This window comes from Oppia nitens, unplaced genomic scaffold (assembly GCF_028296485.1).
Source record: "Oppia nitens isolate AA-2021 unplaced genomic scaffold, nextdenovo-longstitch-racon4-pilon3 scaffold3_pilon_pilon_pilon, whole genome shotgun sequence".
Lineage (NCBI taxonomy): Eukaryota > Metazoa > Arthropoda > Arachnida > Sarcoptiformes > Oppiidae > Oppia > Oppia nitens.
The window spans coordinates 6,835,859-6,852,478 of record NW_026533221.1 but is presented as its reverse complement, the minus strand read 5'-3'; the positions used below and the strand labels follow the sequence as shown (position 1 = coordinate 6,852,478).

General features: G+C 31.9%; 3 protein-coding genes across 3 annotated transcripts; all 3 read left to right on the top strand.

The window, feature by feature from the left end:
• Positions 1-831: 831 nt before the first annotated feature.
• On the top strand, positions 832-4,940 carry LOC128958644 (polyadenylation and cleavage factor homolog 11-like). Its single transcript, XM_054304540.1, has 2 exons — positions 832-1,900; positions 2,298-4,940. The coding sequence occupies exons 1-2, from the start codon at positions 1,157-1,159 to the stop codon at positions 4,938-4,940; spliced, it is 3,387 nt and encodes a 1,128-aa protein (XP_054160515.1). The 5' UTR covers positions 832-1,156.
• Positions 4,941-5,964: 1,024 nt separating this feature from the next.
• Positions 5,965-8,015, top strand: LOC128958645 (mitochondrial import inner membrane translocase subunit TIM44-like). Its single transcript, XM_054304541.1, has 8 exons — positions 5,965-6,263; positions 6,327-6,503; positions 6,565-6,795; positions 6,855-6,982; positions 7,038-7,392; positions 7,455-7,544; positions 7,623-7,733; positions 7,801-8,015. The coding sequence occupies exons 1-8, from the start codon at positions 6,159-6,161 to the stop codon at positions 7,918-7,920; spliced, it is 1,317 nt and encodes a 438-aa protein (XP_054160516.1). The 5' UTR covers positions 5,965-6,158; the 3' UTR covers positions 7,921-8,015.
• Positions 8,016-8,270: 255 nt separating this feature from the next.
• On the top strand, positions 8,271-15,981 carry LOC128958643 (variant-silencing SET domain-containing protein-like). Its single transcript, XM_054304539.1, has 2 exons — positions 8,271-8,379; positions 8,443-15,981. The coding sequence occupies exon 2, from the start codon at positions 8,833-8,835 to the stop codon at positions 15,244-15,246; it is 6,414 nt and encodes a 2,137-aa protein (XP_054160514.1). The 5' UTR covers positions 8,271-8,379; positions 8,443-8,832; the 3' UTR covers positions 15,247-15,981.
• The last annotated feature ends 639 nt before the right edge of the window (positions 15,982-16,620 follow it).

Below are 16,620 nucleotides of genomic sequence, written 5' to 3'. Positions count from 1 at the left end.
GAATTGTATTGATAAATAATATGACTTTTTATTGATTTTTGAATATTTCAATTATATTTTATTCAAAATATTTAAGTTTTGGTACTATTTATTGTAATAATATAAATTATTTTCCCCTTCTAACGAGCTAGGGAGGGAAAATAAAGTATTTTCCATATTTTCATGAAAAATTGTAGGGATTTTATTAGAAAACTTCCCTCCCTTGGGAATCATTACAAACCCTAATTGTGATTAACTTAATTGCAAATTGAAAATCTCATTAAAAGCACAAATGATTTTAACATTTAATTACTGTATAATACAGTACTTATTAAATATCAATTCACTTGACAACCAAACCATAAAACCAGAAAGTCTTAAACAGCGGCGGCGGCGATGATAGCGGCGATGCTATTAATTACAATTATCTGGTCAATAATAAATTTGATTAAAAAGTGACCAATAGCAATGTTGTAGATAATTTTAAACTAAATAAAATTGTTATTGGTCATTGTTTAATTAATTATATGATTGGCCAGATAATTGCAGTCGACTATCATTTATAAATTTTTTAAACAGTCGAATATATATTATATGGCCAATCATACAATTAATTTAAAAATGATCAATTACAATTTTATTCAGTTTAAAATTATCTAGAACATTGCTATTGGTCACTTTTTAATCAAATTTATTGTTGACCAGATAATTGTAATTAATAGCATCGCCGCTATCATCGCCGCCGCCGCTGTTTAAGACTCTCTCCCATAAAACTATATTTTTAAAGTAATTTTTGTTTAAACATAACGTTGTATTTGTATGACTGTGTTGTATGTGTTGTGTGTGTGTGTTGTGTCAGTTGTGGAAAAATATATGTCTATTAATAATACAATAATAGATTGAAATACATGTAAATAGTTGTGCAATGATTACAACATTTGCTTTAATTAAATGCAATTTATTCTAAAGCCATGACATTGTTGTCCATCGAAACACTGATTCATATGAATTACATTCATATTAGTGACCAATGAGTCCATCAATGAATCAATCGATGTCTTAATGAATGTCATGAAAGTCATAACGCATTGAAAACAATCATTGATTTCATTGTTTACTCCTTATTGTGATTATCACCACAAGTGGACCACAAACTGACCAGTAGTTGATGTGAGCGATGGACTCATCTGAAGTGGACTCAGATCTGACGGCATATAAGTCGGAACTGAATGGATTGACATTCAATTCAAAACCATTGATAAATCTGTTAACGATGTTATCTGAAGACTATAAGGACACGAAAGCGCCACAAATAGTGTCGTGTATTGAACATCGACTTCACGAGGTGTCAAATGACAAGAAGTTACCGATTCTGTATTTATTGGACTCAATCATCAAGAATGTGGGCAATACTTACGTGAATTTATTTACTCAAAACATTGTCTCTACGTTTTGTGATGTCTTCGAGAAAGTGGACGAAAAAACACGATTATCACTGTATAAGTTGCGACAGACGTGGGCCGACATATTTCATCACAAAAAACTATATGCTATCGATGTCCGCATACATAACCAGTTGGACCCGGCCTGGCCTATCACAGCTCCCAAACCAGATATCACTTCCACGGCCTCGACTACAAAGAATACCAAGAATTCAACGAAACCATTGGTTCAGTCAGGTGTAAGGCCAACGCCGAGTGCACCCCAACAACAGGTACACATAAATCCCAAATTTTTCAACGATCCTAATCGTCATCCAACAATATCTTCGGGACCCGACTCAGAGATGGCGAAACAGTTATTACAAAAACAAAACGAAATACTTCAACTACAAGAAGTATTGGCTAAACAGAAGGTCGAGTTGGATAAGCAGAACATGAATGTAAAGAGAAAACATAGTGAAGACATCCGAGTGATTGAGGTTATTGTTGTTGACCTCAAATATTTAAATGAATTCATTATTTTTGTTTTATTACCATTATTTGGTGTCTATGATCTCATTTTGTTAACTAAATTATATTTTTATACATTATTTTTAAATACTTGTTTGTTAAATAAAATATTTAATTTATTATATTTTTATATAAACACACAATTATATATATACTTACTTAAAATTTAGAAATTTTGCTAATAATATTATGTCAAATAAATGAATATGTATTGTTAAATGTAAAGTTGATTGTAAAACAGATTTAGGATTAAAAAAAAGTGTTAATTTATTTAACAAACAATACAGAGAAGTATTTAAGAATAGTGTAATATATAAATGCGTTAAATACTAATATATTGTTTTACTAATTATTATCTATTTTTAGGAAGAAGAGAAAAATTTATTGAATCGACATCTGAATCGACCGAATAGTCCGAACGGGAAAAAAGTTAAAAAACGAAAACGAAGTCAACGGAGTCCCAGTCCTAGCAGTCATAGTAGTTCTCAAAAGAGTCGAAGTTCTCCTCATCGGTGGAATTCAAATGAAAGAGTCAAAGGAAGTCCACAACCAGTTGTTCGAAGCAATCCTTCGTATACAATGAGACAAAATAATCACAGACCTACTAAAAGTTTATCACCTAATAATAGTAAAGCATTCCTTCCTCAGCAAAATACCGTTACAATGCCTCCGATTATATCCTCAGCAGGAGTGCATACCTCTAAATTACTGCCATCTCAACCAACTACTGTTCCAACAACCATACCGGCGCCAACTATATTGGCTCAACCGGAAATGCTTAACATTACTTCAACAATTGAATCAAATGTTTCGACATCATTAAGTTCAATACGAGCCCATCCCAGTCATATAAGTGTATCTAATGTGATCTCCAGTCATTCACCGAATCCAATTGAATCCATGTTTATCCCGTGGGGACAGGACAGAGATTATAGGAAAGACACAATGGATTCTGCAATGATGACTGCAGCTCATGAAAAGTTACGAATGGGAGCTATTAGTAGTGCTGATCACGATATATTGACTCAAGAAGTGGAACGACAGATAATGGAAATGCATAAAATTAATTTGATGAACAATGTGACCACTCCTGTAGTTAATGAACCCAATGATACCTTTACAATGTTAGTCGACGGCAAACTCAGAAAAATATTTTATTTGGATGATTCCGTTGCAGTCGTGTTATTAAATGCACCGCCAAATGCACCGTTCAGTGACTTAATCAATGTTGAATCACAACTGTTAGATCCGAGACAAATCAGTTTTGAAGGAAAGCCCACCAAAGTGTTCTATGACTGTGACCGCGGATGTCATGATTTTATATACCTTGAATTTGGTTGTTCAGATCAAGTGTTTTATCCGATAACTGTTCCATGTCCGCAACGAATTAAATTTGGTGGACCTGCTAAAGAGATTATTTTAAATGGTCAATCATATGCCGCAAAATTTGGAGGTCCACCCATTCAAGTGAAGTTTGATGGCGACAGTATAAGAACACATACCATCCAATTAGATGGACCTACACCTCGTGTGAAACTATCAGATGATCGCAAATTTGATTTATGGCAACAAATTAAAAACAAAGCCACTTCTGGGATGAACACTATGAACAACACATCTGTGATTGAAAATAAATCCACTGATGTCAGCGGTTTGCTTTCAAGACTGATTGCCGCAGGATTTCTTAATAACACTTCAGCTGCTGATAAAAATGATACCAATAATAGTAGTAATAATAATAATAGTAATAATAATAATAATGATAACATCATTAATAATAATAATAGCAATGATACTAATGATGGACGAAATGAGTCAAAAACAATACAAAATGATAACAAAAAGTTACCAAAAAAAGACTCTAAAAAAGAATCTAAACGTAAACCTGAAATACCAATTGAATTAACTTCAGACTCATTAAAGATAATCCGTCCAAATGTTGTGTCCGCTCTTTATAATGGTATTCAATGTACTAATTGTTCTCTACGTTTTGATGAGGATAACGACCAAACGGAAGGCAGTGATAAGACACGGTATGCAAAACATCTTGACTGGCATTTTAGACAAAACAGAAGAGAAAAAACAAAACCAAACTCAAATGCAACGTCTTTAAGAAGAAATTGGTTTTATCCGTTAAATTTGTGGATTCACTTCAATGAAGTTACTGAAGAGGATGAAACAACTCTACTCTTTCACTCAGACAAAGAAAAAGAAATGGATACCGAAGAAGAAGAACCAATTATGTCAGTCAAAGCGGAAAAGGATGAATCACTTAATTTTTGTGCCGTTTGTAGGGAAAAGTTTGATCAAAATTGGAGTGAAGAAGAAGAGGAATGGAGACTCAATAATGCAGTCAAATATGACAATAAAATATATCATCCGTTTTGTTATAAAGATTTATTGACACAACAGGAGAGAATGGAAAGAGAATTAACTGAAAGTATTAATGACGACAAAAACAGTACTATTAATACAGATAAGTCCCTCAAATCAGAGGACATAAATTCTGGTAAAACTAATAGTGATATATTAGTAAATAATTTACAAACTGTTATGAGTGACTCTGAAACTGTTAATAAAAAAAGTGAACAAAATGTTGAAGAAATGGAAACATCAGTCAATGAAATCATTGACACATCTGATGTGATTAATAATAAAATTAATGAATCGACAGATCCAACAATTGATGACATAAAAGTAATTGAGTTTGAAATACCTCTGAATGTAAATAATGAAATAAATCATCAATTGGTAGACAACATGTTAGAGACCAAAGAACTAATAGAAGAAAATAAAGAAGAAAATGTCAACAACAAGACAAATGATGCGGAGGTATCTGAAGACAAGATTGTTCTACAACAGGGAGGGTTTGTTATCAAAATGAAGGCATCAAATCTTCAAACACAAACAACAGCTCAATCATTGGAACCAATGGAGACATCAGAACCCATGAAGTCAGATGTTATCGTTAAGGGAAAAGAGATGTCTTCTCTCTGCAATATTTTGTGAACTGTTTTTTTTGTTAAACTAAAATAATTTAAGATATTTTTTATATTTTAAAGATTTAAAAATAATGAATTTTATAATTATTTAAAAAAAGAAAAATAGATATTTTTTGATTTATAAAAACGATAGATGTTTTGCTTAATATTTGCTTTATTATTGAATTATTAATATGTTTGAATCAATTAGATTGCATTTGCCTATTGCGTCAAATTTAGGATCAATTAGTCGTTTTCTGGCATTTTGTGTGGCGTTTCTTAACGTCGTCGGCGATCGGATTTATTGGACATAATTTGAAAACATCAAAGATCTTTGAAGTTATCAATCATTTAACTGATTATTTGAAGTATAATTATGACTCTTTTTCAGCACTAAAATTATATATAAAGTCGTTTTTAATAAATAATTACAAAATAAAATACAATAAAATTAATGTCTATTTATTCAATTCCTCTTTTGCATGATTATTATAGTCTGACTAATCTATTACCTATATATATATATAAAGTATATATCAATTTATTAATCAATAAACATTAAATTTAAAATTGTCCTTGATTCTTTTGATTTTGTATTACTTAATTACTTTATAATTTTAAATAAAATTTTGAAAAACAAAATAATTTTCAGTCAAGTTATTTGAATTTAATCTCACAATTAAAGTGTGAATATTACTGTTATATAATCAATTGAAATACTTGTATTAATTTATTGTACAATAAAGTAGTAATTTTTATACAGTAGTACTACTGTACAGTACAATATAAGGCAATACAATACACAGGCAATATTGTACTATATATACAGTGTATAGTACAGTATAGTGACTATATTTTACAATACAATTTGTACAGTACACTACAGTATGTATTGTTAAATATTGTACAATACAGTATAATGTATACTGCTGTCTAATATACTCAATAGTACCGTAAGTTACTATATATAATATGAATCATATTATATGATACACACTGTACTACACTGTACTGTATGAATGATATTATGATCAATCGGTTTATCCAATGATAAGTAATGATTGCCTCATGTTTTCAAAACACATGCTTTTAACGCAAATGTCTTTTATTGTAATTTTATTATAATTTTATTGTTAATTATTAGTGATTTAATTGAAATGTGTGACTAAATAACTTAAATATGATTTAATTAATTAATTAATTATTATTTGTGTGTCCATTGATTTGAAAGTGAATAAGCGGTTCAATGAATTACTTATTAAGAGTAAGTAAGCCATCGATCACTTTATCATCGATTTGTATGAAAAGCAATTGGTTTGCAAAGGAGTGGACATGTCTTCACAAAATCAATGTAAAGAACAAACAATTAATTATATTTTAATATATAATAATAATCATAATATTGAAACTTTAGACCCGTTTGTATTCACAACAATCACCACAAGGCAAGAGCTTCTTAGGAAAACTCGTGGAAAACATCAAACAAGAGATCTCGAAGAATAAAGAAATGAAAGAAAGTCTTAAAAAATTTAGAGAAGAGACACAAAAACTGGAGGAATCGGATGCGCTTAAGAAAGCGAGACATAAATATGTAATTTTAGATTTATATATCTAATTATAATATATACCGTAATATTAATGACATTTTACAGCAAACCATTGAATCAGAAACTTCAAAAGGTTCCCAACAGATCATAGACCAGTTGGAAGCTATTAAAGGAAAAATATCGAAAGGTCTCGAAGAGGCACAGAAAACAGAGATCGGCAAAAAAGCCGGCGAAGTAGCCGATGAACTGTCAAAACAGGCTCGAAGTGCGGCACAAGTCTTAGGTAAAGGAAGTGAACAACTCAGTCAAAGTGATGCCTTTAAGACAGTGTCACAGGTTTTGTAAAAATTAATTAATAAATAAATAAAGTTATTAATTAATACTTTAATTTATAGACAGTGAAAGCTGTGAGAGAAGAGATGACAGATGGAAATAAAGTTTATAAGCGACCGGAAAAACTTCGCAAAAGAAAAGAGGAATCGGAAGAAACATTTAGTCATCAAAAACCTATTGAACCAAATGAGTCGGTTTTGACATCTGTTTTAAATGATTTAAATAATTAAATAATTATTGTTTAGAACTGCGACCGGCGTTGAGCTCCATAAAGACAGTCGTTGGTACCAAAGTTGGCAAAACTTTAAAGACAATAATCCTTACGTCAATAAAATATTTGATTGGAAAATGAAATACGACGAGAGCGACAATCCTGTGGTCAGAGCCTCCCGACTCATCACCGATAAAGTAACGGAACTTTTCGGTGGATTATTCTCTAAAACTGAATTGTCAGAAGTGTTAACCGAAGTCTGCAAAATTGATCCAAATTTTGATAAGAATCAGTTCTTAAAAGAATGTGAAACTGATATAATTCCCAACATTTTGGAGGCAATGATTAGACCAGATCTTGGAATTCTTAAGGATTGGTTACACGAAGCGGTATATATTTAATGGTTTAGTAGAAGTAATGTAATTACAATAATCTTTGTCTCAATATACAGCCATACAATCAATTAGCTCAACCTATACTTCAAGCCCAACAAATGGGCTATAAGTTTGAGTCAAGAGTTTTAGACTTAGAGAATGTTGATGTGAGTAATGACCATAATTATGGTGATAATTGTATATCATATTAATTAATAAATAATTATTTGATTTTTTGCAATCAGTTGGCAATGGGAAAGATGATGGATAGCGGACCTGTTCTTATCATTACATTTCAAACACAACAAATTAATTGCATTCGCGATCTAAAGGGAAATGTGATCGAAGGAGACCCGGTTTGACTAAAGACCTACTGATTGAGTAAACATATTATTTACCGATTGTTTTATTTATTATTTAAAGGAAAAGATTCTTCGAGTCCATTATGTTTGGGTCTTATGTCGTGACCAGAATGAGTTCGACCCGAAGGCCTGTTGGAAACTAATGGATTTGTCGGCCAGTAGTGCACAACAATGGCTATGAGTTTTAGACAATTGTTTAGTTCATATTTAGTGTATATACAGTATATAATATATATATATATATATATAGACTTATTGTATTAATTAAATGATTTACATTACATTCAAGTTTTATACAATTATATGTTAATAGATATTATAATTCAATTGTCAACTATTTCTTTGTAACAAAACTTTCCGTTGAAATATAATTAGACAAAAGTCGTGAAAGTTTGCAAAAAAAAGTAATTAAAACAATGATTGAATCGCATCACTGATTGTATGTTTAAGACAAAGATATAGTGTCTTATATATGAATGTAGAGTCGAGAGCACCGGTATGTCATTATGTCATTATATAATGTCAAGGTTGTCATACATATACCTGTTTGAGTGATGTTGTCTTGTTGTGTAAGAGATGGTGCCATAGGATGTGATGGCTATTGTGTACAATGTTTTGAAAGAAGAGAAGCCATGTTTTGGTATACGTTTTGCTCTCATCTTAGGCTTCAATACATTGAATGCAATATTTTTATCAATATTAGGATGTCTTATGTCATAACCACTGGTGATCACAACATCTCCATTAAAACAGTAAATATTGGACATCATTGATGAGTTGGTCACCACTAGTTGTCCCCAACCGAAGCCAATGTGACCACACTTGAAGATATCCATCATATGAAAGACTAAACATTACATCACATGTAAGACAACAACTGATATGACATTTGCAGTCATATCTAATGTCTTGTCTTTTGATTAAATGTGATAATCGTTTGATATTAAACCACATTTGATGTCTTAAAGTGAATGAATGGATGCAATGAAATGAATGTCACATTTGTTTTGAAGAAATTTTTAATTGTTTTAAATTGATTGTTGTTTTGTCTGTGAATGTCATAAGTGGTTGTCTTCAGTGGTAGTCTTCAGTCATGCGAATGGTTTCCGACAAATCGAATCCTTTACTCACATCTTATATGTCGACCGCACTGTCCAACAGTTCATCGCAGAACAGCTCAAGAATCAAGAGATTGTCGAATAAAACAAAAACCAGAAAAAAGACAAAACATGAGAGAGATTCAGATGACGATCGGGACAAATGTTCGGACCATTTCCGTGAGGCCACACAACACCGTATTGTTAAAAGTAGTGACCGATGTGTCACTAATCGGTTGGTCGACACAAATGCTAACAACAAAAACAAAAGCGTGAAATCATTTGCTCGAAAACTGTCCGAAAGTGATAGCGAAGACTCGGATTCAGTGTCGAGTGTTTCCGAAATGGATAGACACGAGAATTGCGAGTTTTCGATCGTCAAAGAGTCCAACAACTCAAACATTGGTGCTCTTAAGCTTCGGATTGCAACCCGAAGAACAAATTCGGTTCCAAATAAAAAGTCTGAAGCAAATCATATTATATCGAAAAGACAACTGAGTGTCACTGAAGTAGTTTCCGGTGTAATCAATGAGCCCAATGATCATGAAGACCATGGAGTGGACTGTCAGTGTTGGAAACACGCGGGTAAAGGCAAACGACAACCGATTCCCATTAAGTTAAATCACAAACACAGACGTAAATACCGACAAAATGACAGCTCATATGACTCGAGTCGAAGTCGAAGCAGAAGTCGGAGTGGAAGTCATAGTCGAAGTGAGAGCAGAGACTCAAATCAGAGTTATTCTGACTGTTCTTCAAGAAGTTGTAGTACAAGTAGCAGCGGTTCATCATATTCATCATCTCACAGTTCCAGCAGTTGTCGCAGTTCCAGCTGTTCCAGCACTGGTTCCTCTTCAGATTCGTCGAGTGGTTCCAGTATTTCCGGTGATAGTGAGTCGTCAGACAGTGATATTGATTACAAAGGCGAGCACAGGAAGAGCTCAAAACAATCGAAAAGTACAGCAATAAATAATTTAAATAAAAGTGAAGACTCTTGTAATGGTTTGAAAGTAAATTCACAGAAAAATGTAATGCCATCGACACCATTATCTCAACCTTCTTCGGTTTCCTGTGAAAGTAGTTGTTATAGTCCAGCCATTAGTATAAATAGTCCAATGAATTATCAATCATCGATGAGTACACACAAGAAGAGAGATCCAGCAGAAGAAAGACAACGTTTGAGAAATTATCGAATTCCTCACTTACAGAATCGCGAGCGGGCGGTGACCACTAGTTCAAACACAACTGCTTCACAAAGCCATAAGAGTCCGGCAACGGTTACCGTTGCGGTTCAAGTGCAGACAGAAACTGAAGAGATGAAAGTGACAACAAATACTTCTAATAAATCTAAGTCTTTGTCAACTACGAAGAATCGTAGCGTTGGCACCGATACTCACAATACAAATAATGGCTATAAAAGCATAAATCGTAAAACGAAAAAATATAAAAAAGATAAAAATAATGAAACAAAGAGATCAAAATCTCTTTCAAACAAATCTAAAAAGTCTAAAACAAAGACATCTCACACAAAATGTACGGAACCGGTGCTTCATTCAACCGATCAGCTAAACTCTAAGATAGTCAGTGACGGCTATTCAAGTAAACATGTCTGTGGTAATTACGCTGCTATTTGTTCTGATATCGACAAAACTATTGAACAAATATCACCATTGAGTCAAAATTGTTCACTCATAAAGAAAAATACAGAAAAAACATCACTTTCTCAATCAGTTCCTCAAATAAACGATATTTCAAATATTAAATCGAGTCCTGAATCTCTTAAAAATGAAAAGGCATCATCTGATAGTGGGATCCAATCGCAAGGAGAGTCACCACATCGACATCTTTCTATTAGTGATACAGAATTTCTACCAATGGATGCGACAACTTCTCAATTAGAGCCAAATTCTCAGCAAATGTCAAACTCTAGACCAGTGAATACTCGCAACAAAAAACAAAAGAACAAATCATTAAAAGAGAAGAAAAACAAAAAGTTGACCAATAATTCACTTTTAAGAATAACCAGTGATATTAAAATTGATAAAAATCTAATTGATTTAGGAGTCAAAAGTGATTATTTTGACACCTCTTCACTGAATCATTCACTAAATCCAATGTTATCTCCGACTTCATCATTGACATCAAATGCTACAAATGTCGTTCAATTGACTGAATTATTACTCAACAATTCCAACCCAAATGATGCCATTATAGGTCAAACTAAGGACTCAAGAAGTCCTTTAAATTTTATGCCAATGATGAGCGCCAGAAATTATTTGCCATATCCTCGAAGTCATTCCAATTCAGGAGAACAGCCTTTTGTCAATCAAAAACGTGAAGATGACTTTGAACTTCTTGTTCGAAGTATTAAAGATTCAATTTGTTCTCAATTTCAGTCAAATGAAACTGAAGAACTTGAATTCGGACAGTTCAGTGTCACCAATAGTACTGATTGGAGACAATCATCACATGAGGGCAATAATAATCATAATATTTCTAATCAATTGAACGCTGATATGCCTTCATTTAATTTACGACAAAATTACAAGAAATCGATAGAGTCTTCTGATAAAAAGCGAAACAATAGATTAGATAAAAACAAAAAAGATTTGAAAATTGAAAAGAAAAGTCAAATTATTTGTGAGGAAGAGTCACAAAATAAACGATTAGATGTAAGGAAAAGTCGGTCTAAATCTAAGAAAAGTCAAGACAAACAACAAAACTCTAGTAAAAGTTCAACAAATTCTCAATCGACTCTTAATGTCTTTGAAGTACAAACAGAAGTAAATTATTTTAAGACGGATTTGCATTCGTTGGACGAATTGAATGGTGAAAGACATTTGAGTGATATAGTAATAAATAAAGACATCATAAATAAAAACTATATTAACCAAAGTAAACAAGAATTTCGACCCAAATCTGAGAAAATACGGCATTTGAGTCAATTATCACCACAAATGGGTTTTGCATTTAGGAGTAGTTCATTATCATCTCATTCAAGAAAACGCAAGAAACACAAGCGTCACAAAAGTAAAAAACAAAAGAGTGAAGTGAAACACAAAGAAAGCCATTTTGAGATGAGTTCTGAAGATATGTCACTAATAGAGAATCTCACGGAAGGCCTACAACTACTTAAGCCATTTGGCAAACGTATGGCTTTGAGTCCATCAGAGATTAAAGCCAAAGTGTTGCCAACGATATTCCAATTGACTAACTATTTAAAGAACATTAAGATTAACAGAAAACATCACCGAACATCTGAATCCAATCGAAATACTACACCGAAAAGTACTCCGAAAAGTACACCTAAAACTAATGATCAGAAATCTGTTCAATTGATCCATGAGTTAAGCGAAACGACAACGAAGTCTTCTACGTCTAAAAAATCTGGTAAAAAGAAATCCACAAATAATACAAATCAATCTGAAGTAGCCATTGATAAGAAAAAGGCGGAAAAGAAAAGTGAAGTAACCAACACCTGTCTTCAGACTCAGAACAATGGCTCATCCGGTGCTAATGAACAGAGATTACCATTGAAGAAGCGCCATCACCGACACATTGAGAGCAAACAGACCAATGTATCGCAAATGGCATTTTCTGTGACCAACACTAACAATCATCTTAACAATGGTCCTAATATTGTGACAAATTTGAGTGATATTAAAACAAATGTTAATTTAGTGGATCAAACAAATGAAATGATTAATGAAACTAATGTTGAGATGAAAAGGAAAACAAATATAAATTTGGTTACAAATGTTGCCGGAGTTTATAATCAGTCGAAGAACAAGAAGTCGATATCGAATGTAAGTCCAAAATTGAAATCAATGACCGATGGATACAGTGATTCAAAAGAATCGATAAATAATTTGCAAAATGTTTGTAAATCTGATACTTTAAGCGCTAAAAAGTCAGTCAATTCAAAGTCCAATAAACGTGAGATAAACACGAATAAAGTGAGGAAAGAGAGCTTAAATGTAGGCACAGTTATCTCACAAGTGGTGCATTCAAGTGCTGATAAGCCCAATACTAACTTGTCTGACGACTCTCTCAAATACAAGAGCTCATCGACAGCAATGACTGGCAGTACTCTGTTATGCGCACCTCTGGACAGTATAGCAAATAGTGATAGACTGACTGCAAATTCAAACGTTACGCCTATAGTTAGCGATAATGTCAATGAAAATGAAGGCAAAGAAGGCAATGAAGTGAAAGCGCAAAACTCTATTGAAGAGACAATAGAGCACTGCATCAGAAAGTATTCATCAGATGTTACCGAAACAAATGATGGCACCAATGATAGCACACACCTACACAACAACCAAATGGTCAAACGCAGGAAAATTGAAGATACCATCGATGACAAACATAATGTCGCCACAGACAGTAAACTAACCGATAAGTGTTTACCTATTTGTTCTACATTTGATAACATGAGGTCTAAAACCAATATGACATCAAAAGATAAGGAGACAACTTTAAAATCAGCAAAAATTAACAAAAAGCCTTTAATCGACAAAAAACTATCAAAGAATTTAAAGATCAAACAAACGGTAAATCAAGACTTGAAAACTAAGTTATCAAAGACTTGTAATACACGTGACGTTAAGTTAACGAACTCTAAGAATATGAAATCTGAAACTCAAGTGAAACAACAGATACAGGAATCGGGTGTCGGCTCTCATGATATCAAACCAAAAGCAACGAAAAGAAAACGAACCATTAATAAGACAGGATTTACAAAACCTCGCAAAAGAGTTCGTACAGATAATAATGGTAAACAAAATCAAGTGAAGACCGCAATTAATGGTAAACGAACTCACATTGAAAATAGTGATAATATTGAATTTGTGTCACATAAGAAAAATCCATCAATTGTTGCTAAAACTGCTATTTCTAGTCAAAGAATTAATAAGTGTGTGGTATCTGAGAAAATCACTCGAAATTGTAGTCATAAATCAAATAAAAGTGACACTACTTTGAGCAACAATAGTAAGAATAAAACAAAGAAAATGGATTCAGAAATAGGTGTCTTCCAAAAGTCTAGTACTCAACAAAATAAAAGGACTAATTGTTTAAATAAAAGTGAAAATAAAGAAATGAGTTCCTTATCTAAGAAGTTGACTAATATTAAACCATTAAAACCTGAACGGCGTTTGTCTAAAGCAAGTATTGACTCCCTGTCCTCATCAGAAGCCTATCTAAGTGAACAAAGCAGTGTTTCAGATGCACCGATATATATGGTTACTGAGCCATCAAACAAACAGAATATAGATCCAAATAAAAAACTTTATCGAAGTTTTCAGAGAAATCTTCCGTTTAAAAGATACTTAAAGTCTGGCAAATATTCAGATGATTTGACAAAAAATGATAAGACTTGTATAAATAGTGAGAAAATTGACAAAACAAGTGATGACCAAAATTCACAGTTAAGTTTGACTTCTGATGATCTAAAATCAGACAAAATAAATGACGAACAAAAGTCTGAGAAAATTTCTGGCGAAGAATCTGAAAGTATAACAACTAAAGAGGAGACTAAAACTATTAACAAATTGATTCAAATGCCTGAATTGGATTTTACTGAACCCGAAGAGTTTTTATTACCATATGATGTTTGGTATCAATACGATAGACAACAGGCTTTAAATCTGTCGAATCCATCACATTATAAGCGAATTAAAAACAATATATTCGTTGACGTGAAGCCAATCACTAGATATCCGATGCAAAGCTGTATGTGTAAAAAGCCCGATCCATCAGATAAAGAGACTAAAAGTTGTGGCGCTGATTGTCTTAATCGTCTTATGTATCAGGAGTGCTCACCACAGACCTGTCCGGCCGAAGATTATTGTCAAAACCAGAGAATACAACGACGTCAATGGAGTCCTGGTTTAGATCGGTTTATGACATCTAACAGAGGTTGGGGTATCAGAACCACTGAACCCATTAAAAGCGGTGATTTCATACTTGAATACATCGGAGAAGTAGTGAGCGAACAGAAATTTAAGGACCGTATGGCCAAAGTCTATAAAAATGATGTCCACCACTATTGCCTTAATATTAACTCAACGATTGTCATCGATGGCTATCGTATGGGAGACGAGGGACGCTTTGTTAACCACAGTTGCGAACCTAACTCCGAGATGCAAAAGTGGTCAGTTAATGGTGTTTATAGGATTGGATTATTTGCCTTAAGAGACATTATGCCAAATGAAGAGCTATCTTATGATTATAACTTTGATAACTTCAATATCGAGACTCGACAGGTCTGTAAATGTGGAAGTACTAAATGCCGCCGATATATAGGCGGACGATCACAACGGGGCAACTCTTCAGCAAATAAAGATAAAGATAATAGTGATAAAAGTGATAATACATCAGCTAAAGAGGTCACACTATCACAATCATGAAATTAGATAATTAAATGTTGTTAACAAACAATATAAAGACTGATTAATTTTTATAGCAAATTATTTGATTGTTTATTTGATAAACTGATATTCACTCACATATTGAAATCACACTCAAACACAAAACATGTAATATATGTATTGTATTATACAGTTATGCCATATATTTAATTCATTGTCATAATTAAGAATTGCAATCTTCTTGAGCACCATTCAACAGGTGGCCCATAACGGGGTCCCCTCTAAGGGATTAATCACATAATTCACTTTATCATCAAATATATCATAATTTGCTTAAAATTATGTCTGCTTTTTAAATGAATCAAATTATTATTAATATTAATATTATGTAATCTCAATGACAGTGGTCTCTCCTACTATTGGGCCGATTATTTTTATGACATTTTAAATTATTACAAAATTAGTGCAATTATTACTATATGTAAACTTTACTGTTAGACTTATAATATAAAATAGTTTGTTGAATATTTCTATATATCAGTTCACCCCTTCCTCTATTGTCGTATCAAATGAAATCAATTTTATGCATTAATCTGTATTTTAATTTATTTAGTTGTAAACTATAGACTTTATTGACAAACAATTTGTAAAATAGTGTCATTATATAGTACTACTGTTTCCCATTAAAATCCCCGTCAGATAACCTGTTGATTCATTTAAAAATCACTAATTTTTAATTATTGCTATAATTTTATTATTTATAATTTAATAAATTGCGACAACAATTGTATTATTCTATGTTAGACACTTTGATTAGTGAAGATATATTTATTGTATATTTAATTAAAAATACTTCACAATCAAAGTAATAGTTTTCGTTGAATTTTAAAAAATAAATTATTAATTATTAAAATATTAATTGATGTTAAAATCATTTAATTTATTTAGATGCTATTATTTACGTTACGTTTGTGGTTCAATAAAATTCATAAATTAAGTAATTATAATTTTAATATTTATTTTTTATCATTTTTTTTTAACAATTCATATACAGATTTGTTTAAAAAAGATAATGATTTTTTGGCCAAATGATTGATTGATTAGAAATATGAAAACATTTATTACATATATATTTTTATAATAAACATTTAACAATAATATCAATTATTGATGTGTGAATTAATTATAGATTTAAATTTTGAGTAATCAAAATTTGGTATTGTTTTTATGTAATTTTAGTAAATTTTTTTAATTTCACATTTAAAATACAATTTTTGTCAAATTGCAAAATAACTTAAATAATATTAATAATAATTGATTAGTAATATATTATTATTTTTAAGGCGATCACAGATTTATAATTTGGTGAATACGAAGTAATTTAACAATAAATTTACTGTTAATGTCTCAAAA